Raw genomic sequence first — 26243 nt, 5'->3', positions numbered from 1 at the left:
CATTAGATTTAGACTTGTTAGTCTTTTTGGGTTCAGATTAAGACTTATATAAATATGTGCTGTTCTCACACATGCACTCATGTTATGTTTGTTGATATGGTATAGTGACATTGATGGCAAATCACTAATTTTGTATTGGTTACAAGGCCTTCAATCTTATTTTCGTTGAGTGTAATTTTGAAGTAAAAAATTTTTTTGGTAATAATTTTGAAGTAATTGAGTATTAGAAAAAAAATCTTCTTCAATTCCCTAAAAGTTCAGTACGGTGTAATTCAGGGTTAAGAGTTCGACACTTGATAGGTACGACATGAAAACATTGACTCAATTGATCTCAAATTGTTGAATGTCGCATCTACCAAGTGTCGATCTTTCAATCCCAAACTACACCGCATTCGGCGATCAAGGAATTGGAGAGTATTTTAATCTTTGAGTATTGCTTAAAATGTTTTTGTGAGCAATAAATTGCTTGTAATGGGTTTTTAGAAACTGATTTTGACTGGTCGAAAGTGTTTGATCTTTTGAACGTCAGATCGGAATATTCCATTAATGATTCCACAAAAGATTGCAATCGTTAAGTATAAATGGACTTGAGCCCATATATGAGACATCATTTGGACTGCAAATGCGGCATGGTGACGTATATATATTATATGTAGTCAACCACCGTAGGAACTTCAAGAGGGTCGCTGCCTGCTGAAGAAGCTTCGCCAGGCCCAGGCACCAGCAGACCCTTATAACGAAGACACTTCGAAGTTCGAAGAATTGAAGATTTTCAAGTGGAACTTGAGAAGAGAGACCTGAAAGTGTGGTTAAGGGCTGAAGGAGCTGTCAATTCCCCGCTCGAATGCGGCTTCTGAATTCCATTATTGGAAAGGTTCCGACTGTATCTGATGGAGCTAACGGTGGTGGCAGTATTTGTTTCTATCCTTCGACGATGCTTTGCGAAGAATAAGATGAAAACCAATTAAGATTTAAAAAGAGTGGGAAAAGACGAAAAGGGATGGCTGAGGCTTCCGCTTACAAGGATTATTTAGCAGGGTTAGCCGCCGGAATTGCTACAGTTGTCGTCGGTCATCCCTTTGACACTGTTAAGGTCTGCCTTCTCTTGTTTACCCTTTATTTCTTTCGTCTGTTATCATGCCACGTTTTTTTATTGCAAATTCAACATCTTTATCAGGTAGAATTGAGTGAGAAATTGCCTAATTTTGCTTCAACTTTCAGGGCTTAATTTGTAGTCTGGCTTTTACTCTTTAGTTTCCGTTTGAACACTTAGTCTCTTACTTTTACTCTTTTTATCCAATAGAACACTCTTAAGAGCTTGAAGAACTTGAATATGTTGGAAAATTATAGAATGATTATACCTGTGTTGAAATTACCCTTTGTTCTAACCAAGGTTCTAAAACTCGAGTTTCGACTATGTTTCGACCAGCCAAAAACCGAGTCGAACTCGGTTTCTACCATATCTCGGTCGAAACCTGGGACATTCTTCAGGCTAACTCGAATCTTGGTTTCGAGGCCCAGAAGTTGTTTTTTTTTTGCCCTGATTCTTGTTGTGCTGCCTATTTTTGACATTTACTTAAATGATATTAGACATAACTAAGTGTCTATCCTGGTTTCTGGCATAACTACCTGTCTGGCCTAGTTTCGAGCCAAGTTTCCCCTAGTTTCGATGGGCATATGTGTCGAAACCATCGAAACCTGGTTGAATCCAGGGATTTTATAAAATCCCCCTTCAACTCGTCTCGGAAACCTGAGAAACCGAGTTAACTCGGTGGTTTCGACAGGTTTCGGTCGAGTTTTTCTTCCATGGTTCTAACAACTGCAAACATTGAGAATACAAGACAGAAGACTTGAGCTGTAAAACCTAGAGTCCTAGACACACATGAATAAGGGCATTAGAATTGATAGAAACTTCCTCAAACTCCACTGCTTCCCCCCACCCATTCATGATTGGGTAAATGGTTAACATTTAGAATTTACAAAATACTAAAACATAACTATTCTATTTGACATGGTAATGAAGTCATTAGTTTGAAGAATTGCAGGTGAAGAACAAAGAAAAATAGTTTTGTAGAAAAAGTGAACATCGAGCTCAATGTACTTAATCTTTGATCTAAATCTGTACTACTTTCTTTTTGTCAGGATGATTGGATACAAATGTAGGAATGCTTAGGTTGCTACCAAGCTCTTGGATCATTACACTTTGGTAGTGGTTTGTCTCATGACAATCCAGTAAAGTTTTCAGCTTCATCCATCACTTGTAATGGAGCTACAGTAGAAGACTTATAAAATATAAAGGGAATCTGAACTCATTAGATATAATGCACCTGCATATTCTCTCAACTATCATGATGCTGAACAACCAGGGAGTCATCCCAAAAAATTGATACCAAATGGATGTGGAAAATGGTTCCAGAAGATTATTCATCCAGTGAAACAATGCAAAAACACTGGCACAGCCGTTAGTTAAGGTATATATGGATCTGAATTTCAACCAAAAAAAAAAATAAAAAATATATATATGGATCTGAAACTCGACCTGTTCAGGTTTTCTAGAAGCCCTAGTAATATAAGGTTCAGATTGAAAGGAAGTTTCTAGGAGTTAATGGAATGGGCAAGTGAAATGTTATGAGTAGGTTATATTGCATTTCTCAAGTCTGAAACTAGTTGTACAAGGTTTAGGCATGCAAAAAGATGAACAATGAGAAAACAGCAAGTAAAGGCAAGGGCGGGGGAGGGTGTGTTCCACCACTTATTACTTTTGGTTTTGCCCATAAATTATGAATATGATCAATATTTGCTAGTTTGGTTTCCTCTTTGTTATTGAAATGTTTCATATGGATATCAGTCTTCCACCTTTGTAAAGCCAATCATATCTTTTTATCCTTGTTATGTATTTCTTCAATACATGGGCCGTCACTTGGTGTGATGGTATAAAAGCTTGGGTTGTCAGCGTGAAGATGCGGGTTTGGGTCTAAGACCGGCCACTTTGTGCAAAAATGCCCATAGTTTGGACCATCTCTAATCCACCCTCCTGGAACCCTGCAAAAGCTGGAATACACTGGGTTTCAACCCTTTTATCTATTTCTTCAATGTGATTTTAACTGCATACAATTATTGAAAGGAATGATGACACTACAGAACTATAAAATCCGAGAATATATCTTTTACGCATTTATTGCAAAGTAATCTTTAATGCTATCTAATTTTTTCATTATTGAATACATTGTTGATCTGTTTATGGTGTGTCACTAAGTCACTAATGTTCTTTCATGTGTATTAGTCACCATTTTTTCCCCTCAGATGTGCATTATACATATTCTCTACCTTATAAGTACCTAAATCACATTGTTCTACATGTAACAGGTGAAGCTACAAAAGCACAATACTGAAGCACATGGAATTAAGTATAAGAATGCATTGCATTGTACCAGTAGGATTCTGAAGAATGAAGGAGTATGTTTCTTGATCCTTTCTCTCGCGAGATGCAAAATCTACTTGGTATTTCTTTCATTGAGTATATAATCATAATGGGTTGAATATCCTGCAATATGGGAACCAACCTAATTGTTTTGTTGGACCTTGATGGTTTACCCATACAAACATTTGAGAATTGTGTTGCAACTACATTCTGAAATTAATAAACAAAAAAATTTGTTGTCTGTTGATATACATTGTTGTGGCCCCTTACTTAACAGCTCGAGCTTTTGGGGTAAGTAATTGCAACATGGTATCAGAGCCAGGAGGTCGGGTGTTCGATCCCTGGTAAGTGCAAGAGGTTTATGTTATGTGTTGCTGTGCCCCTATGCATTGTGCCCCCCTTGGTGCCACGTAATGGTGTCACCGGCAGAGCCGTTGTGTGTGTGTGTGGGGGGGGGGGGTGTTGTTTTGTGTTGATGTACATTGTTGTGGCCCTTAACAGCTCGAGCTTTTGGGATAAGCGGTTGTAACAAATAAGAAAACAAAATGTAAATTATGGATGACGTAAACTTATTTTGTTCTAAGTTGAGCTGTTTACGGATGTGAGATCTCTCATCTCAATAGACTTTCTTATTGGAAGTGTAAACCAGAAAGGGCCTCATTGTAGTAACTCCAGTTTTAATGGGTATTAATAGAAATCATAAATCCACTACCTAACAAAGACATCTTTCATGAATAAGAAATTAAAACAAGGGGCGTTGTTCTCTATGCCGCAGCGCAGGCTGCGCCCAGGCACATGGGGGTGGGCACAATGACCACCCTGCCCCCCTGAGTGGCAGGCCCATGTGCCTGGGCGCAGCCTGCGCTGCGGCACAGCAAACATTCTCCCTTAAAACAATTATGAATCTTATGTTCTAAGTAGCGTTGATTAGAAGAATTGTTCTAGTGAAATTTTCATTGCTGTTGGAATGCTTGGGGAGTTTCCAAACTTTTACAGTTCCATATGATTGGTAGTTGAGTATTCTATAATAGCCATTGGACTTTGAGCAAATGTTGGTCCTTGAGGGGTCATAATCACTTCTCTATAACCTTTGTTTAAGCCTAGACATTGATGTTGGATTATGGTTGGACTTTTGGTAATCCAGACCAATTTGCTTACTATTTGGCTGTAGAATGTGGTGTATATTGATAGGTAGTTCCTTTTCTGAACCAATTTTTCCTTGTTCTTTCTAAACTCGCTCTTATAAAAAGGAGAAGCTGTTTATTCATTTCTGGTCTTATGCTGGTTGTTTTATTCTGTTGATTACTGATAATTGCTACTTGCTTACCATATTCACCAAGTACGCATTGTAACAAAGTAAAATAAAAAAAATCAGCAAGGAAGATGAGAAAAGAAGAGCTATACAATTAGGATGTATAGTACACTAATCGTTAGCAAGGTATACTTATAACATTAAAATAAGGTCAATTACAATACTGCCCCTTATTATATGAGTAACTACTCATATACACAAACAACAACAACAACAACAACAACAACAACAGCAACTCAGCTTTATCCCAACTAAATGTGGTAGGCTACATGGATCCTTGCCCTCCAATTAGCCCTATTTGAGGTCATACTTGATACAAGGCCTAAGCTATGCATGTCTTTCCTCATCACTTCTATTTTAGGTCTGCCTCTGGTTCTTTTAGTTCCTTAAATCTGAATCAAATCACTCCTCCGTACTGGAGCATCCAAAGGCCTCTATTGAACATGGCCATGCCACCTCAAACGAATTTCTCTTAGCTTATCATGTATTAGAGCTACTCCCAAATCAGCTCTAATATGGTCATTTCTTACTTTATCCTTCCTAGTTTTGCCACTCATCCATCTCATCATTCTCATCTCCGTTACACCGAGTTTATCTCTATCATAGCCAGTCGTATGACTGTCCAATAAATTTTCGTTTCAGTTTTTAAAGGAATACATCAATCACACAACACTCTAGACACACCTCTTAACTTCATCCATCATATTTTTTCTTTGTGAAACATCATCCTATATATCACCTTTATTTATGATTGAGCCTAGATACCTAAAATAATCACTTTGCAAAATCTCCCACTCATCATTTTCACCTCATTATCCGTCCAAGTCTAACTAAAGTTACACATCATATACTCCATCTTCGTTCTACCTATCTTAAAACCTTTTGATTCCAAGGTTGATCTCCATAACTCCAACTTGGTGTTAATCCCTGCTTTTGTCTCATCCACCAAAACAATATCATCAACATAAAACACCAAGGAACCTCATCTTTATGGTATTCACATATGATTTTTGGTGCCTATGATGAGCTTGAATGAGAATCATTTTGAAAATGATTAAAATATTGTTGTATCAATATATGATGTTTGGCACCATTGGCCTTAGTAACTCAATACATGATTGGATTAATATCTTTTGCTATTATATAAGTCCATTGTTTCGGCAATAGGTATCATTGAACTTGAATGATAGATTTGGATGTCTATGGAAGTGTAGTTTTGGCATTAGAGTGGAATATTCCCTCTCTATATAAGTCTACTATCGGCCTTAGTAATCCTATGCTTAAGTGGTTAAATATTTGATTACTATGTAAGTCCATCCTTGATTTGAACTCTCTTATGTTGAGTTCTTGCTTGTGGACTTATACCTCTTATTTGGATTGGTTTTAATATGATCTCTATATAAGTCCGTGTTCAGCAGTAGGAATATATTTACAAGAGATATCATGTGGTAAATATGGTATTCCTACGTAAGCCCAGTTTTGGCCATAGAAGTCATGATCTTAATATGGAAATTATTTTGTTGACTTGTTATGTAAGACCATTTGTGTGGCCTTTGAGTTGCTTATAATGTAATTGGTTTATTTGTTGCACTCATTATAAGACCATCATCATAAAAGGAGTGTACCCAGTGCACGAGGTTCCCGCCATTGCGGGGTTTGGGGAGGGTCATAATGTACGCAGCCTTACCCCCACTTCGTGGAGAGGCTGTTTCCAGAGACTCGAACCCGTGACCATTTGGTCATAATGGAGCAACTTTACCGTTGCACCAAGGTCCACCCTCATCATGTATGAACATATTTTGTTTTCTTGGTATATCCTCTCTTGTTCCCTTCTTTTTGTCGATTACAAAGGGGGAGAAATATGTGAGCTGAAAGCTACGTTTGTGATACAATACGTGTGGATAAAGAGGATATATTTGGCATATATTTGTGGCTATTGAAAGAGTCAAGTTTGTGTAATAATGTGATGCCAAATCATTTGTGCATATTCTCAGGGGGAGTGTTTATTTTGAATATGTCTTATGTGTGTATACTATGTGCAAAAAGTTTGATTGAAGTATTTATCTGCTTGCATACACTGTTTTCTTCCATGCTTGGATATTGCATTGATTGAGGGGGAGCTATATGGTTGAATGATACATATTGTGATGCTTTTTCAATAATAGCTTGTCATCACCAAAAAGGGGGAGATTGTTGAGCAAAGGTTGCCATGAATACAATTTGTGATTTTTAATGGTTTTTATGTTTTGTTGATTACATTCTTTTTTGTGTGAATAATATTTATTTCCAAGAGAGAAAGACAAGGAGAACCCTCTAAGGGGCAAGGAGGAAAAACAATGAAACAATACAAAGGGGGAAGCACACCCCTCATGGGATGGGGAGGATTAAGGAAGAGAGGAGGCCCCATGAGACGGCTGCTCTAAAGGCAAGCTTCCCAATCGTATCACAAATTGAATGCTTTAATGAGTATACAGGTTCCAAGCATTGTGAAGTGCGTCCTTGAGCCCAAGCATCAAACAGAAATATATTAAGCTGCTCAAGAGACTTTGTCATGGAGTGGTGGAGCACAAACTTGAAGTTCAACTCTAGCCATCCATGAGGATTCAAACAACTTGAGCCAAGATTGGAATATTTATTTTGTTTGCTTAAATGTATTCCTAGGTTTTGGTTTTCATCTTGTATGTATCTTGATGATCCTAGGATGTAATGATCTCGTGTGCTCAAGTTCAGCTAATCAACTAAAGGACTTAAACTGAAATACTTAAGATAGATGGTTCATAGTGTAGATTGACCAAGTCAAAATGGACCTAATGGGTGATATTGATATTGACTTAGCCCTCTGGTAACCTCTGTTGGACCTTATTTTGGTTCACTTGGCATTATATGACCTTAAATTGGAAGATATGTCCAAGTGATTTGAGCTAAAATTGGTGTAAGGCCCAAATTGGCTTGGGCGGTCGATTGAGTGGCCGACCGGATGCTAGGATGAGCGGTTGATCGGTACTGAGACCGCTCGTTACCGAGAACACCTTATCGCAGACAGTCGATATGGCGGTCGACCGAACCATTGACTGGTGGACGTCCAAGAGGTTCATTTTCAGTTTATATGATAGTAGCTGACCGGTGTTTCAAAAATTAGTCTGCTAGAATGCATAACGGCTAGTTTTTTTTACTGTTGGAACTTTTTCTATAAATAGAAGAATATTGAGATTTCAAAAGAGAGAATTGGACAAATTGTGGAGAAACCTTGCAGGAATAAAACGGGAAAATCCACAGTTCAAGTGAGCTTAAACTTGTGAATCATATGCACTATTGATCAAGAGCTATTGAGCTTCAAATGGAGATTCATATGAACATTTTGAGTATGAGCATCTGAGTAAAGGGATCAGATTGATTGAGCTTCAACCTACTTATCTGCCAGTAAAAGAGGTAACTTGTATTTTGGCTTGTGAGCCATTGTTTATCACTTTATAGTGATTGTGCGGTGAAGGGTATTGAGGCCTTGATCCTTGTGTGATTGATCACTTTGTTGATCAGTGTGAGTTGTTTCTGCTATATTGCGAGGAGAGTGTTGTTGATCTCAGAGAGATCATTGTGTGAGGGTGTTTCTCCTACCTTGTAAGAAGATTGTGTTAGTGAAATTCCAACCCGGCGATGGCCTTGGGAGTGGAGGTAGGTGAGTATTGAGACCGTGCCAAACCACTATAAAATTGGTGTGTACACTCTCTCTTCTTTCTCTATCTCCTCCATTTATTTTATTGTGTATTTGTTTAACTAAAAAATCGTTGGAGTTTTGAGAATGCACGATAAGAAACCGAAATTGGGCTATGATTCTGCATTACCGTATTCACCCCCCTCTTGGGTTGCCTATATGATCCTATAGAAAGGAAGAGTAAGAAAGAAGAGGAAGAAAGGAAAAGGAAGGAAGAGGAGTGCATCAGTGATTGAGACGTCCAAGCCACATCATCTCTGGAGGTTAGACAACAACATATGTAACCCGTTTGACAAATCCCTATGTATCGTATTTAACTCTAGGCTAGATGTTTTGGAAATTTCTTGAGTCAATACTTGTGATGTATTGGGTGGGATATGTACATGTATGAGCTTGTAACTGGGGCAAATCATATAAGCCCATTTATTTGTAGTCAGAGGCTATCGAGTAGGTGCTCGATAGTGGGGGTGGGTTCCCCCTTGAAGTTGTAGCTCCTTGTAGTGGATGCCACATAAATTGGGGGTTGGTGCTCTCGACCGTGGGTGCAGTCGAAGCGTTGTATTGTGCATTATAAAAAGGCCTGATCTGGATTGTAGCTTAGGAGGTCATTTGCACCCTGGATGTAGGCACACCGCCAAACCACATATCCTTCTTTGTTGTGGTTTGCATTGCTTTGTGGATATTGTGCATGTGAGCTATGCATGATGGTTTGTGGAGGATGGGATTCGTGATGAGTGGCTGGTGATAGCCGTATGTGTTTGCTGCAGGGTAGTGTGTGTATGTAAATGTGTATTTGTAGCGGTGTGGTTGTATGCTAGTGATGCCAACGAGTGAGTTGAGGAAACAAACGAGTTGGGTTTGAGTTTTTAAAGGTCACTGATTCACCCCCTCTCAGTGACAGCCGAAGTTCAACACTGCTATGCCCACTCCACTTCTATTTCTTTTATCCCTCGTACACCAAAGTTTAAATTCGTCCAACTCTTTAGGTTTTTTACCTTTCCATCTAGTCTCTTGAATACAGGCTATGTTAATCCTTCTTTTCCTCATAAGATCTATCAATTCTAGACTCTTACTCGTTAAAGATCCAATGTTCCAAGATGCTAATCTAATCCTACGCTTTTGGACTACCTTTTTTACCCACACTCGTCCATGGTGCGAGAATCCTTGCCTACTTGTCACTGCATCTGGGTGCCGATGCGGCGCATCGCTTACAGGGATGCCTTAGCTAACCCTCGCTCACTTTTTACTACACCTGGGTCATAGTGTAGCGTGTCGCTTATTTTGTCAATTCTAGAATCAATATAAAAAGGTTTTTTTTTTTCCCCGGTGTTGGCTACCAACCTGACGTACCATGGCTAGGGTTTTTCTGGTGTCGGCTGCCAGCCCGATGCACCAACCCTCCTCTTTTATCCGAGCTTGGGGCCAATAGCAAATGCTGGCGGAGTTAACTACTCATATACACATATACCCTTAAAACTAAGAAAAGATACATAGAAAATACCATAAGTACCACTACGGTACCACTAAATTTTAATACTCCCCCTCAAGATGGAGCATACATATCTTCCATGCCAGTTGGGAACATCCTTTAAGAAACACATTTATAGACAAAGCTTTTATAAGCAAATCACCAAGTTAATTAGCAGACCTAACAAATGGAGTGGAGATCAACTTCCACACCCCAACATCTCTCACAAAATGACAATCAATTCAGTATGTAATGTAAGACTGAAACCAGTCCCAAAATCCACAAAATTCAGAATAGAACTAGGCCAGAAATTAGAAGGTTTAGGGAAGCTTAGCTGTAGAAGTCAAACCAGCCAATGGCTTGGACCAGAACTTGGATCAAGTAGGGGTCCAATAGGGATGAACCTTTGCTGAAAATTCCAAGCAATTCTAATGGCAGAATTGTGAGTTGCAGAGGGGTTCCAAAATTAGAAGGCTTGGTTCAGATTTAGAAGGTAACAGCCTGCAGAGCAATCCAGCCAACAGCAGGGACTGGGGTTGGATTCGAGTCAAGCCTTAGGTGGTATAATCTTGTCTTACAAAACTCAATTGAAGATGAGCCTTTGTTGCAGAGATATGTTCACTTGGAATTGCAGCAGCAGAACTGGGTTGCAGGAGCACAGTAACCTCCCTCAAATGAAGAGCAGCAGCAGCAGCAGCAGATCTGGAGAACAATAGTAGCACTAGGATGGTCTTCTCAATGGTTGGAACAGTCACAATAACACAGCAGCAACCAGGGATTGATCATGGCAGGGAGAAAAGGGAAAGAGAATAGAAGAAGAGAAGGGGGATAGGGGAATGGGCTTCTCACCCTGGGTCTCTCACCCACAGGTATCTCAGCTGTTGCAGCATAGGATTTCTCCCATAACCGATGGCAACAAGGCCTGCAAATCTATTCAAGAAGTCTGTTTTTTCATTATAATGTGATGCCTATTAATAGCTTAGGCAAGCTTACAATAAAATAAAAACTTTTCAAAATAGAAACTAATCTAAAATAAAAACTTAGGAATATAGAAACTACTAAATCCTAACTAAAATAGAAGGTAACTAAAATTAGAAACTACTGGGCTTTATAGTTCAGCCTTCTAAACAAGCCAGGAAATATAAATAGAAACAAACTGAAATTAGAAACTACCTAATATACGTTCTAAAACTGAAAATAGAAACTAAATTATGGCAGCTTTAGGATAGAATCTTTCTCCACTTGATGGGTCCACAAAATCTTCAAAGAAATATCTCCACACAAGGAAAATATGGGCTGTGACACTGTTCATGTGAACAGTGCGTGAACATTGTTTTGGCCTCTTTTCCTTGACCCTTCTAGAAGACCTGCTGGGCTGGCTTGAACTGGTCCAGTTCTGGTCCATCTGGAGTTGGTTTGATGGGCCTTGGTTCTTCTCCTTCTTCTGGTCAGCCGTGGGATCTACATCAGCTCTCCCCCTCTTTAGAAAAAAATCGACCTCGAATTTTGAAGAGGGTAGGACTGATCTTTGTATTGTGCACGTCTGTCTTCAAACCATAATAGTTCTGAGGCAGCTCCTTGATGTCTGGAATGAAGTCTTGTAATCGTGGCTCTCGTTCTTCGAAGAATTCTGGGGGAAGAATGAACTCTACATGATCTGATTTATAACCAGTGATATCCGTGATTATCATATCAGCAGAATTGTATGCCATTGTGGGCTTGAACTCCTCCTTTTCAGACTCCTGTGCACTAGTGATCTCGATGAGTTCTTCTTGTTGGGGAACCATAATCACCTCGGCTGTCTCTTCAGTATCATAATCCAAGGGGTCATCATCAAGGGTTGTATTGACGGCCCAAAAACCATCGAGCTGAGGCTCGCAAATCTGTACATTGGGGTTAGCTTCCATATCTGCAATGATTGAATTTATTGTCCTGGCCACGGTAGGCTCTGATACCAAATAATGTAAGACTGAAACCAGTCCCAAAACCTACAAAATTCAGAATAGAACTAGGCCAGAAATTAGAAGGTTTAGGGAAGCTTAGCTGTAGAAGTCAAACCAGCCAATGGCTTGGACCAGAACTTGGATCAAGTAGGGGTCCAATAGGGATGAACCTTTGCTGAAAATTCCAAGCAATTTTAATGGCAGAATTGTGAGTTGCAGAGGGGTTCCAAAATTAGAAGGCTTGGTTCAGATTTAGAAGGTAACAGCCTGCAGAGCAGTCCAGCCAACAGCAGGGACTGGGGTTGGATTCGAGTCAAGCCTTAGGTGGTATAATCTTGTCCTACAAAACTCAATTGAAGATGAGCCTTTGTTGCAGAGATATGTTCACTTGGAATTGTAGCAGCAGAACTGGGTTGCAGGAGCACAGTAACCTCCCTCAAATGAAGAACAGCAGCAGCAGCAGATCTGGAGAACAATAGTAGCACTAGGATGGTCTTCTCAATGGTTGGAACAGTCACAATAACACATCAGCAACCAGGGATTGATCAGGGTAGGGAGAAAAGGGAAAGAGAGGATAGACAAAGAGAAGGGGGATAGGAGAATGGGCTTCTCACCTTGGGTCTCTCACCCACGGCTATCTCAGCTGTTGCAGCATAGGATTTCTCCCATAACCGATGGCAACAAGGCCTGCAAATTCTTTTCTCCAAGTCTGGTTTTTTCATTATACTGTGATGCCTATAATAGCTTAGGCAAGTTTACAATAAAATAAAAACTTTTCAAAATAGAAACTAATCTAAAATAGAAACTTAGGAAAATAGAAACTACTAAATCCTAACTAAAAGAGAAGGTAACTAAAATAGAAACTACTAGGCTTTATAGTTCAGCCTTCTAAACAAGCAAGGAAACATAAATAGAAACAAACTGAAATTAGAAACTACCTAATATACTTTCTAAAACTGAAAATAGAAACTAAATTATGGCAGCTTTAGGATAGAATCTTTCTCCACTTGATGGGTCCACAAAATCTTCAAAGAAATATCTCCACACAAGGAAAATATGGGCTGTGACACTGTTCACGTGAACAGTGTTTTGGCCTCTTTTCCTTGGCCCTTCTAGAAGACCTGCTGGGCTGGCTTGACCTGGTCCAGTTCTGGTCTATCTGGAGTTGGTTCGATGGGCCTTGGTTCTTCTTCTTCTTTTTGTCAGCCGTGGGATCTACATCAGTATGCTTAGTTTGTTCATGAAAAAGAGGATTACTAGCTATGTAAATAGCAGCCTGATTATTATAATACTTATCAATAGGCTTGTTAACTGGAAAACCAAGCTCCTGAAGAAGTGACTTGAGCCACATTAATTCACCTGTAGTATGAGCCATAGCTCTATACTCAGTCTCAATACTCGACCTAGCCACAATATTTTATTTTTTACTCCTCCAAGTAGTAATATTATAACTAACAAACATACAGTAACAATGGTCGATCGTCTATCACCTTTAGCACCAGCCCAATCAGCATCAGAGTAACCAACAAGATCAATATGATTATGAGGTTTATTAACAAGTCCTTTCCTTGGAGCACCCTTAAGATACCTTAAAATAAGACATGCCACCTCCCAGTGAGCATGGCTTCTCCATGAATTGGAAAATAACACCAATCATAAACGATATCGGGCCTAGTTACATTAAGGTAGATGAGCTTACCAACCAATCCCCTGTATTGATGTTTATTCGCAAACTCCTTGTCTTCACAAACATCAAGTTTCTGATGAGTATCCATGGAGTGTCGACAGGTTTAGAACCTACATGCAAGTTTTAGAAAGTAGGTAAAGAACATATTTCCTTTAAGACAGACTAACACCTTTCTTACTGGAATACCCGGAAAATATCATGATGAAAATTGAATAAGGAAGAAGAAAAGATGGACCAATCAACATACAATCAGCCCATCGAATCAAATAGCCCATTCTGGCCAGCTAGCATAGGCCCAAGTCTAAATGGTCTTCATTAGCCAGACTTAGGCCCAACACTATTAATTAGTCCATGTGTGGGGACTCTTTACTAGTTTTTATTTGTTTTGATTTCCTTGATGTTAGTAGTAGTTGCTATTTTAGTAGTTGTTTCTATTTTGTAATGTCTCTAGAAGTTAGATCTCATTCTAGGATTAGTTTCCATTTTATTTGGTTACTATTTTTGTAAGGATCCTGCCATCCATGCAAGGAAGTTGATTCTTGACTGCTGTATTGTATTGCAAGCTTTAATAAAAAAGGAGGCTGCCATACTACACCCCATGATTTTTTTAAGTTCGAAAATTGGCTTGAGCCATTTGTTTGATGTGAGAGACAGTGGTATGGATGAGATGCCTATCGGTTGGTAAGAGACTGACCAAGGCCATAGGTGAGAGGCCTTGGTCATATCCTCCCCACTGTTAGAGTTCATGTAATATGAATAATTTGAGTATTGGAATATATTATGTTGTGTTGTTCTTTTCCTCTTTTACCCTTCTACTTCTCTTAGCTATCTTACATTGGCTTGAGGGGTAGATATGTAATTTTCCTTTTATTATTGACTAAGTGAATCAATATCGGGGAGAGTAGACAATTACTCTCCCACATCTTGCTACCGCCAACTCTCTTCTTCTCACTTCTCTTGTTATCTTGCAATCTTAGTTTCCGACTTGGTATCAGAGCCTATAGTTTTGATTCGAGAGTCGTATTATAAGCTCCTTCTTCCTATTTCCTCTCTTTGGAACCCTAGGATACAAAGGGGTTCCAAGGAAGAGGCTACCATATGAAAAGTTTTAAGAAATCATGAGATTGGAGCTTCAATAGACAAGGGCAGTGAAGTAAGGGTTATTGCCTGGTTTCTCTCTCACTCTCTCTCTCAACTGAGGTCTATTGGTGTTGGGGTAGGGCCCATTTGGATCGCCCAAGGGTCCCTTTTAGTCCCCCCATGGTCGTGGTCATTGAAGATGTGAGTTGTTGGAGCACAACTGCACAACTCATCTCTATATGGACTGCCAATACCGCCAACACTTGTATTTTTTGTTCTTCCCCTTGCATTCTAAATGCTTTATGTGATGTTTGTAGTTGTGTAGCGTTGGTGAACTACTTTGTATGGATGTTTTGAGTTGTCAAGAGTTGCTAATAACCTTTGAAGAGGATATTTGGTAGATTTTCCTCAAGTTTGTGTTTGTTCTCTTCTTGCTGGATTTGTTTCTGAGTAGTGGGAAGGTGTATTTAGTATTTGGGTTGAGTATGGACTCCCCATTTGGTTTGGATATCATCCCCACATCTCTCAGTGTGTTACTACATTATGTCTGAGGTCAGTGAACTATGGAAGCTTCGGCTAGTGGATCGGGTAGTCCCCATCGTACTCAGATCTCCATTGTCAACTTGGACAATACCAATTATTTGGATTGGGCCCATTCTGTGAAGCTCTCCTTGCGGAGTCGAGGGAAGATACAGTACATAATTGATACCATTCGAGCTCCTAATTCAAGTGATCCAAAATATCAGGAATGGGAGACTGAAACTCTACTGTTATGACATGATTGATTTTCTCTATGAAACCTGAGATTTGGAGGAAGACTTATGAGAAAAGAGACTGCCAAGGATATTTGAGGCAGTGTCTCTAAGACTTTTGACCAAGTGGGTGACTCGGCAGGTCTACCAACTCCTTCAGAAAGTCATCCTCTTCCATCTCCGCCATCATGTCTTCCCTCCACCTCTTTGAGGTCCTCTCTGGCCTTCGAATCAACCTGCTCAAATCCAAACTCTTCCTGGCCGGCATTCCGGACTCTAACAAAGATGCTCTCCTGCGTCTTACTGGATTCTCTCTTGGTACCCTCCCTGTTAAATACTTGGGCCTTCCCCTCATTCCTGCCTGGCTTTCTAGCCACTACTGCACCCCTATGCTTGACAATATCCGCAAGCGCCTCCAGCTTTGGAAAGGCAAACTCCTCTCCTATGCGGGACGACTTGAATGTATCAGATCGGTTCTCCAATCTTCCTACACATACTGGTGTGGAATTTTCGGCATTCCCAAAGCCACTATCAGATCTATGGAGAATCTTTTCTGTGCATTCCTCTGGAAAGGGAAAGAAGCCTCTAAATTCCTGCATCCTCTCAGTTGGAAATCCATCTGCCTTCCTAAGGCTGAAGGAGGCTTAGGCATTCGCCGCATCAGGGACTCCAATACTGCGGGTATCTTAAAGCTTATCTGGAAAATCTCTTCCAGGCATGACTCCATCTGGGTCAACTGGGTCTATTCCCATCTCCTTAAAGAGGACTCCATCTGGACTGTCCCCATCCACTCGGACTCCTCCTAGGTTTGGCGTAAGATTCTTCTCCTCCGCCCTCTCGCTCTTAGAGCTACCTCCTCGGTCATTGTTGATGGATCTAGGACCTCTCTTTAGCTTGACCCCTGGCACCCCCTTGGTATTCTCTACAATGTTTTCGGTCCTAGAGAGATATACTCCTCGGGCATCCCCAAATCTGCCCCCTTATCCTCCATCATCTCTCTTGGTTCTTGGCTGCCCCCCTCCCCTCCCTCCCCTATCCTCTCTCAGATCTGGCCCTTTCTCCCGCCCCTAGCCCTCTCCCCCCCCTGCTCTCGAGGATAAGGTTGTCTGGCTTCCTTCCCCCACAAGTCTCTTTACCTATAGTTTGGCTTGGAACTTTGTTCGCAACCCTAGCCCACCCGTCCCCTGGCACAACCTAGTCTGGTTCAAAAGCCTCATCCTTCGCCATAGCCTTACGACCTGGAGATCACTTACCCTTTGCCTCCCAACCCAAGCTTTCCACCACCGAAACATCCCTGTCCCCCCCCCCCCCCCCCTGCATTTTCTGGTGGAATGGTTTTGAGGACACTGCCCACCTTTTCTTTGCTTGCACCTTTTCCTCTACCATCTGGAAAAAAGCCCTCTCATCCATTTGGCATCGCAGCAGAAGACATCTTTGTTTTGATAGAGAGTGCCTTTGGTTGAGCTCGGCCTTCAAAGGCAGCACCCTTTGTGATATTGTGGGCAAGTTGGTTTTTGGCTCGGCTATCCATCACATTTGGATGGAGCGGAATCTTAGGAGATGGACTTCCAAATCTAGATCTATTGACTTGATTTGGAAGGACATCTCTTTTGATGTCTCCTCTAAGCTCGGCACTTTACCCCAGCGTTCTTTAATAGATACCCCAAGGAACAGGCACATTGTTGTTACCTGGGGTTTAGACCTCTCTCTTTTGAGGCCGCCCCCTTCTAGGATGGCCTGATTCTCTTCCCCCCCCCTCCTCCCCCCCCTCTCTTTGTATATCCCCCCCCTCTCTTTCCTTTCTGGCTCCCTCCTGGGGCTCGGTAATATACTTATTCATCCAAAAAAAAAAAAAAAAACAGGGAGATAGGACCATTTCTGAGTACTATAACACTACTATTGGCCTTTGGGAGGAGTATGATCATTATATGGATCTTCAACTGTCCAACCCCTAGGATGAAGCAAATGTATATAGAACACTTGAGAAGGAACGTGTCCTGACTAGAAGCTTGGTTTTTGCGGTGGATTCTCTCTTTTGTATTATATGCTGGACCTGATGCTCAGTGGGTGGATGCAGTGGCTACATCCTTTCTGTTGTCACTAGGGCTTTCCTAGGCACAGCCAGATTTCTTTTTATAATGACTAGGGAAAACCTGAAGGTTGTTATCCCAATGGGCCAAGATTGGAAGATTTATTTTGTTTGCTTAAATGTATTCCTAGATGTATTCCCAGTTGCGTAAAGTAAAAAACTGACGAGTTTCAATATTTTGGGATTCTGTAAAACAGAACAGAAAACTGTACTTGAAGAATAATGGAGCATAAAGAATGAAGAAGAAGATATGAACTCAGATTCCCCTCTGAGAACTTGCTGGAATCCCACCAACTGATCCTTAGAATCCCATTAAGGGTTGCTGCTGAATCTCACAGTAGCTTGTTTGAATCATACAAACCAACAGCAAAAAGCCATCTTTAGTAAAAATAAGAGCATTGGGTAGCAGTATCCTTACAACCATATAAATAGAGATGAGGTTTAGAAGTTCACTCCATCTAAAACATGTCCTAAGTAGGAAACAGCAAGAAAGAAAAATAAAACTCTCCAAACCGTGGGAGAGATAAAAAGTTCTTATTATATAAAAACTTAAAGAAAAGTTAAAAGTAGAGTTCTATCCAAATGGAAATCTAAAACAATTAATACAAGTAACTAAATAAAAGTTTCAAAAAAAAAAAAAAAAAAAAAAAAACTAAAAGGTGTCCCGTGTTTGTGGCTGTTTGGGTGAACCAAAAATGGCCCAAACTGAGTCAACTCAGAATCACAAGGCTGAGTTGAGCTGAGTCAGCTTGTTCCTTTTTTCTTCTTCTTTGGTAATTGGTACTTTTTGGTGTACCTATCCTGCTGATCTGCATCAACTCTCCCCGGCTTGAAAGCTTCGTCTTTGATGAATGGAGAAAAGTCATTTAGCTGTCATACAGTTCCGGGTTGAGACTGATGCAGAATTTCAACAAGAATAGAAGATGAGCCTGTTGTTTTGGGTTTGGTTCAGTTTCTTGGGTTAAGTTAGGCTTAATTTTAAATACCCAATAGGTTATATACATTGTTCAAAATCTCGCCAAAATTTTGAAAATTTCGGATATTTTGGTGGGTCTAAGACGAGATGGTAGGTCGAAATGAAAAAAATGCAATATTTCAGAAATTTTGGTCTAAAAAATGCATCGCGAAATTTAGGTCATTTAGATTCGGTATTTCGCTCATTTTGGCATTTTGCACCCAAAATTGGCCAAGCAAAACTCATAGAAAAAATACAATGTTCCGGCGAAATTTTGGTCTGGCCGAAATGGTCTTCCAAGATGAGATTTAGTGCTATGGTTATATAGACCATGGGCTTAGTGTTTTCGAGTTCTTTATTGTAATGGGCTAATTTTATAATTTGTACTAGTCTAGAGAAGAGTTACTATTTTCTTGTAATATTGCAAAGATATAAATAAAGGAGTAGGGGATCATACTACCCCAACGATGTTAAACGAAAGAAAAGACAATGGCTCATGTGCTGTTTCCCTAGTGAGATACAAGTTACACTGTGAAATGCAGTTTGCAAGGTGAGAGGCTTTGCATGGTCGGTGAGATGCTGATCTACACTTGAATGAGAGGTTCAAGTCATATTCCCTTCCCCTTATCAACTTCTTTGTAACTCTCAAATCTGTTCCTGCACATACAAGTAAGTGGTGTGATTGTTCTCTTTGATTTAATACTGTTAGAAGACTGTTGAAGAGGTGTTACTGCTGTGCTACCTATTTTTATTACATCTGAAGTTTTTATTAATCAAAAACATGCTGTTCTCTGTTTCTGTTGTTATTTGACTGCTTCTTTGAGTTGATGATATTTCAACATCTGGCCATGAGATTTCTGTGAAGTTTTGGAGTTTCCAATAGGTAACATGCTGCCATCGATCTTAACTGTAGCCTGATCTGACCTATGATTAGAGAGCTGCTGGTGGTTACTATTTCTGCTGCCTAGTTACTAATTCTAGGTTGTTGCTGAAACTGACCGATTTGGCCATTGGATTTAGTTGTTTTTCATATTTTATGTTCTACCTGAAGGATGATACATCGATGCAAATATGATGATGTTCTGCTGTGTGGTTGTGAAGGTTAAACCTAGTTTCTAAATCTGAAATTAGTTGCTATATTTATTCTTATGTTCATATCTTTGAATCCAACTATTACATTGCTATGAGATTTTTGGGAAGTTGTTCCTCTATAACATCCCTATACTTAATTTAACTTTAAGGTTAATCTGATCTGCTGATTGGCTGCTATTTGGTTTATCCTATTCTGGTCTTTATTCTTGCCCTACGATTCTGCACGTTGGGTTGGAATCTGAAACCTTCTTTAAGGATGCCTGGATCCAACATCAGAGACGCTTGAGGTCGTTGACGTGTGTCCAAGTGCAGTCACTTGTCGGACGTCCTTTCCACTTGATAAGGAAGGAATAATAACCACCTCCTCTCTGAGTGGCAGTATACCTGTCGTCCACAATGTTCCCTATCTCATCCTCAACTGGTGGAGTAAACTAGGGCATCTGTAAAGTATGCTCGGTATCTCCCTTGTCAGAGTGGTGAACCAAATAAATCGTAAGATTGACCACGTTGAAGATGTTGCTTATGGCTATGTCAGCAGGCAAGTCAAGCACATACACATTTGTTCCTACCTTTTTAATGACCCATAAGGTCCCATTTTCCATGGGTGAAGCTTCTTGTTAATGCCAGGAGAAAATCTCTCAAGAGCAATGAGAGCCATCACCATGTCTCCAGATTGAAACTCCACAAAACATAAATGACAATCAGCTGAAGCTTTATAAGAATCATTGCTAAGAGCAATATGGCGATGAACATCGGGATGGACCTCAGTAATATGGTGTAGAAACTCATCCTCGTCAATAGTAATCTTTTCCGGATCATCTTCGACTCATCTCAAAGATACAATAAATCCGAGGAATATGACCTTGGGTAGCATGAAGGAGCACTTCTTTAAATTTGAATATAACTTCTCCACTCTTAAGTACTCTCATTACACTCCTCAAAGGCTCAAGATGTTCTTCCTCTTGCTGTATATTAGTATATCATCAAAGTAAACAACAAGAAATTCACCAATGAAGGGACGCAATACCTGAATCATAATGTGCATGAAATTTCTCGGCGCGTTAGTGATATCGAAGGGCATGACCTTCCACTCATACAGTCTTTCCTTGGTCTTGAATGCATCCTTCCACTCATCTCCTGGACAGATACCGATTTATGTCATCCGCTCTTAAAGTCAATTTTGGTGAAGACTTTAGCACTGGATAACATATCTAACATATTATCAAGACATGGAATGGGAAACCTATACTTAACCATCATCTCATTACATACGCCACGTATGATCTTTCTTTGGTATAAGGATGGTACTGTATAAGGGTTCATGCTTTCATGGATAAACCCTTTCTTTAGTAAGTCATCAACTTGCTATTTCAACTCCACGTGCTCTATAGGACTCAATCTGTAAATGGGCAGATTCGTCAACACAGATCCAGGCACTAAATCAATTGCGTGTTGGATACCACACATAGGTAGCAGCTTGTCTGGTACCAAGTCCGAAAAGTCCGATAGTAAATCTCGTATTGGCTTGGAAAGTTTAACCTCAGTCTAAGGGGTCACTTCCCCATGTGACAAGAGCCAATATGAGTCCCATATCCTTGCTGGACTCTAAGAACTCTTTCTGTGGGATAGTTAGTAGTTTTTTGCTATCCTCTTTCTCTCCACCTGCTTGCTATTCTTCACCTTTTATCTGTGCTACTAGGATGCGACTGACCATGTGGATTTCAACCCGTATCTTCACCCATATCATCATCATATGGCTCCTCATTATCATCGTGTAGCTCTTCATCATCTTCCTTAGGTGGATACGGATCATAGTTAGTGGTGTTGTCATTTGCCTCAACTGCGGAAACTATAGCATTGGTACTCTTCTGTTTCATGGGACAAAACTTAGCAAAGTGCCCAAATTTATTACAGTTGTAATACTTTATGTTGCTGTTGCTTCTCATCGGTGCCTTACCTTTATCTGCATAGTTACTCTGTGGACGATCTGTTCAGGTCTTCATGGCTTGAGAGTTAAATCTCCTAGCAGGAGTCTGCAAATTCTTTTCAGCTCCTAATGCTATCTGGTAACAGTCTTGCACAGCAAAAAAATATTATGAACATTGATCTCCTTCTATGTCAGGATTAAACCATGATTTGAATTGGTAGACGAGCTGTGTATCATCCTCGTTGATTCCTGTCCGTGAAATCAGGGTGTCAAACTGCTCAATACTTGCCTCAACAGATAAGCTACCTTGACGGAGTGTATTCATCTTATCATGTAGGCAAGTTCTGTAAATGTTGGGAAGATATTTTTCCTTCATGTTTCTTCTTCTTTGGTACTTTTTAAAGTACCTATCTTGCTGATCTGTATCACAGAGAGAGTATTATCTGCAGATAACGCACATTGTAGGCCATCATTAGACTTCTCCACTTCCATAAAAAACAATCCAATCTTGATCTCAGAAAACATTTATTTTTTTCTACCTTCCCCCTCTCCATCAAGCCTATCCTTTCGTGATAAGTGTTGCCTTATATGAACTGGGCATGGCATTCTTTCAGTATGGAGTGGATTTGGTTTTAACATTGGCAGACATGATTATAATGGTCCTAGCTAAGCAATGATTCTGCACCAGAAAAGTCTGTGGTGTTATGTCCTACTTGATTGATGAGGTTGTATGTACATATCTGACAGAGACATGGTATTGTGTGAAATATGACTGACAGGCACCTAGACGTACTCATGTGTCATACATGTTCTGAGTCTTCTGACCCTTCTGTTTTGACAAATCATAATTTTTTTAGAAGTCAGACAAATCTTAATTTGTCTACCTATTTTTATGTGCAACTATTAATTATATTCCATTTATCTACTTTTCAGGTACATCACAGGGATTCATATTAAAGTGTGCCTTTTATTTGCTGGATACCGAACATGACTATATTATTTTGTAACAATGTTCAATAATATGTGAAATATGCTGTAAAGAGGTGTGTTTTTGTACTTGTAAGTTCAATTTGTCTGACACCTTGTAAGTCCAAGTTATGTAACTTTACAGCAACTCTATCCTCGAAGCATGAGGGTGGTTGCTCTGATGGACGTATAAAATCTCATCCATTGTTTTCAAAAACTAGGGCATGTTATGAGACCTTTGAGTTGCCTGAAATGCAGGCATAAGCTTCATTAGCACGGTTTTTCTAACATATAAAACAATAGGTAAAATTTATGGAATACTCATCTCCATAAGAAAAACTAGGAGATGGAAATACACAGTATATAATATTACTTTAACAAGTCTAAAATCAAGAAGAGGGAGGGATCTACACGCCTCATGTATTGGAATCTCCCACACCGAGCCAATGGGCGCATGGGAAGGAGTGTCTCATGATTCGTATACAGGGGAGGCCACATGGTCAGGGAGGAGAGTGTGTGTCAGAGGCTGTCAAGGAGAGAGTGTACATTATTTTACCTTAAAGATATGTTTTAAGTTTTAATATGGTGATGAAACATTATCTTGGTTAAGCAGATGCACCCTAGGATTCATGATGTGAGACGTGTGTGTCATTCTTCCCCGTGCTTCCAAGACATGAACCTGGTTAACCCTGAAGCTTGAGCCTCACACATTTTAAAAACTGTTTTGGCTGATTCAAATGTTTATTGGGCATTCTCTGTTTTGTGGATATTCTACTTGTAATGACTCCTATATATGAAAGATTAACCTAGCTGAAAAGCTTTCATTTGTTGCTTATGCTTTGAGAATTGTGAAGGAATTAGTTTCTTGTCCTTCCTTGGTTGTTTGATTATTATGCTTATGAATTGAAATCCAACTATTTACTGACAAAAAATTGTAATTATGTGACATCCGACTTCTGGTGGTAATTAACCTTACATATCTCCTATGTGGATTGCACTGCTGATTCCATGCAGTAATATGAATTCATGTTTGCTTTTCTACAAAAAAAAAAAAAAAAAAAACAAAAAGAAAGAAGAAAAACCAACACATATCTCCTCTATGCCAGTGTTTCAAGATGACAAATCACTAATTTATGGCTGAGGTCTCGAGTAGAGCACATATTCTATTGGTTCTGAGAGATGGGTTTAGGATTTTCAATTCAATACATGTATGCTGTATTAAAGCCAGTACACCAATTTGAAAGAAGTGGGCCAGTGTCTTGATTGAGAGTGGAGCTATTTGCTCATATTGCTTTGAATTATTTGCTTCTGTTTACTCACCTTGTGATTATAATTGTAGTAATTAAATAAGAGAATCCAGCCACTTTTTCATCTCTCTAGAACTGCATTCTCATGCTTTAACTAATGTGGATCTCGATTACTCAGGTGGCATTTTATGTTTAGCCTGACAAAATGCTTCGAATTTGCATTGCAGTTAGGGATTTGACCCCTTTATTTTATTTTTAAAATTATTGTAGTTCTTTTTATTCTGGAGAGCTGAATTGATAGTCATCTTTACAGGTGAAAGGTCTTTACCGGGGTGCAACATCTTCATTTGTTGGGATGGCAGTTGAAGGCACACTTTATTTTGGCATTTATTCTCAAACAAAACAATCACTTCAGGTTTTTATGCATTCAGAAAATGAATTAAGCCTGCTATTTTCTGGTTTTGTAATGAATTAAACATGCTATTTTCTGGTTTGTTTGGCACTGTTGGCTGGTATATTTTACTGTCTTCGGCAGATATGTTTCTTCCAGAGGTTTCTTTCATCTACCGAAAGCTTATTAACTAATAATACATTTTTTCTATGCTGCTTACAAAGGGAGAAGTGCGGAATAGTAGGCCCCAGATCCAGGTTATCATTCCTGCAGCAGCTTATGCTGGAGCTATAATCAGTTTCGTGTTATGTCCATCAGAGCTGGTGAAAGTAGGTGAATTCAAAAGATCATGTATTTTAATTTCCATTTACTTCTCATTTAACATTTAACTGTTTCAGTGTAGGATGCAAGTTCAAGGGACTGACTCTTTAGTTTCCAAATATGATAGATACAGTAGTCCTCTTGATTGTGCTGTTAAAACCGTAAAGACTGAAGGGGTGAGATAAACTCTCATTACTCTGGGAACATGGTAAATGAAATTATTTTGTACTGATACAATTCCATCTCAGATTAAGAGTCTATTCCGTGGAGGTTTTGCAACTTTCTTGCGAGAGTCTATTGGGAACTCGGCCTTCTTCTGCACCTATGAGTATAGTCGTTACTACTTGCGGTCACAATTAAATTCCATCTCATCTGGACATAGTGACCTGCCAAATGCATTTAGTGATATAGGGATTGGCATAATCAGTGGTGGGCTTGGTGGTGTGGCTGTAAGTATTTGGCAACCATAACATATGTATCAAAGAAACAGAACTGCATCTCAAAAGTTCTTTTTTTTTTTTTTTTGGCAGTTCTGGTCGACTGTTCTGCCATTAGATGTGGCAAAAACTGTTATTCAGACTTCTTCAGATGCTAGTAGAAACCCATTTCAGATACTGAGCTCGGTACATCCTCTGGCCATCTGTAGCTTTCTGACTCACCATACCGTAGAGTATAATATTGGTTTCAGTTTTTCATCAATTGGGTTCCATTTTTCATCTGTACAAGCTTACATGTCTCTTTTTGTAGATATACCGGATTGCAGGATTTAGAGGATGCTATGCTGGTCTGAATCCCACGTTAGCAAGAGCATTTCCTGCAAATGCTGCTGCAATTGTTGCATGGGAGTTTTCTGCAAAGATGTTAGGGATTAAGCGGGACTGAAAACGGGTCTTGAATTAATATGAATGACTAATTTTCATTACTCTAGCTCTCCTATTTCAGCATTTTCAGATGGCTGTTTGTGAGTCCTTCCTAGCCTTACAATATTCTTTTGAAAATCAAAAGAAGATTTGGGATCTTGTTTGATTCCACTCTAATTACTGTTCGGTGTACCCACGGGAATTTTCAGTATCAGTTGAGGCTAGTTTTTGGCTGGTAGAATTGATTAGAGGTTTTTTTTTAGTTTTACTCCCATATTTGAACACAAAGCTTTACTACTGCATAAAGAGTACCCAAAAAAAGATAAACCTGCAGCCCATGGTCAAGACTGTTTGCTACCTTATTCAAGATTATGAGGATGACAATATAAAACAGTGAATGGTATTTCATTACCGAACCACATTTCAACCCAAAAAAAGAAAAAATCAAACAGTGGAAATTAAAGAATTCAATCCATTTACTGATATAAAGTAATAGAAAATATGATTAAATTCAACTTCAAAGTCAAATAGATAAATTCATGTTGGTCTGCTTTGTTTCTTCTTCCCTGTGTGGTACTTATAAATAGTAATTGCAGTTTGATGGATTTTGCATTATCAGTTGGAATCTAGTCAGGTATCCACTTTTTATGGGTTTTTATTTTGAAACTTATACAGAATGTGTATGAACCATTGCTGAAGTTAGTGAAGATTTTACTACTGAAATGCCTTCAAATTTAGAACTACTTAACATTAGGAATAGCTTGCTTCATCATATGTTATACAATATGTATATTTTTGAACCACCCTCGACTACAAAATTGTCACAGGTATTGCGGTAGAGCCAAATTGTCACAAGTCATTGTTGTATTAGAGGGGAAGGAAAAAAAAAAAGAGGGGTGGTGGTGGTTGGTTTAAAAAACCCCATAGGTTAGGGTTTAAAAACACGGAATTGGGATCCAGATCGGTCCTGGCTGATTCTGATCCTCTTATCAGATCGATCTGGATCGGCCCCAAATCAGT

At 39.5% G+C, this 26243-nt stretch overlaps 1 protein-coding gene across 2 annotated transcripts; it reads left to right on the top strand.

Annotated features, from left to right (window-relative positions):
* The first annotated feature begins 893 nt into the window (after positions 1-893).
* On the top strand, positions 894-25356 carry LOC122639984 (mitochondrial arginine transporter BAC1). 2 transcript variants are annotated; one of them, XM_043833052.1, is made up of 8 exons: positions 894-1093; positions 3367-3456; positions 23965-24066; positions 24267-24371; positions 24441-24539; positions 24612-24812; positions 24894-24986; positions 25111-25356. In XM_043833052.1, exons 1-8 carry the CDS (start codon positions 1001-1003, stop codon positions 25243-25245), a joined length of 918 nt encoding a protein of 305 aa, XP_043688987.1. In that variant the 5' UTR covers positions 894-1000; the 3' UTR covers positions 25246-25356. The 2 variants fall into 2 exon arrangements, with proteins under 2 accessions (XP_043688987.1, XP_043688988.1); XM_043833053.1 differs by lacking the exon at positions 894-1093 and adding an exon at positions 2912-3004 and having other exon boundaries at positions 3363-3456.
* Positions 25357-26243: the final 887 nt, after the last annotated feature.

The sequence above is a fragment of the Telopea speciosissima genome, chromosome 9, assembly GCF_018873765.1.
Source record: "Telopea speciosissima isolate NSW1024214 ecotype Mountain lineage chromosome 9, Tspe_v1, whole genome shotgun sequence".
Classification (NCBI taxonomy): domain Eukaryota; kingdom Viridiplantae; phylum Streptophyta; class Magnoliopsida; order Proteales; family Proteaceae; genus Telopea; species Telopea speciosissima.
This window is presented reverse-complemented; position numbering and strand designations above follow the sequence as displayed.

What these genes read in the sequence shown, in the direction of transcription:
- LOC122639984 (XM_043833052.1), top strand. Translation starts at nt 1,001, where the DNA reads ATGGCTGAGGCTTCCGCTTACAAGGATTATTTAGCAGGGTTAGCCGCC. An exon ending in AAACAAAACAATCACTTCAG is followed by an intron (nt 24,067 to 24,266) that starts GTTTTTATGCAT and finishes CTGCTTACAAAG; the next exon opens with GGAGAAGTGCGGAATAGTAG. An exon ending in AAACCGTAAAGACTGAAGGG is followed by an intron (nt 24,540 to 24,611) that starts GTGAGATAAACT and finishes ATTCCATCTCAG; the next exon opens with ATTAAGAGTCTATTCCGTGG.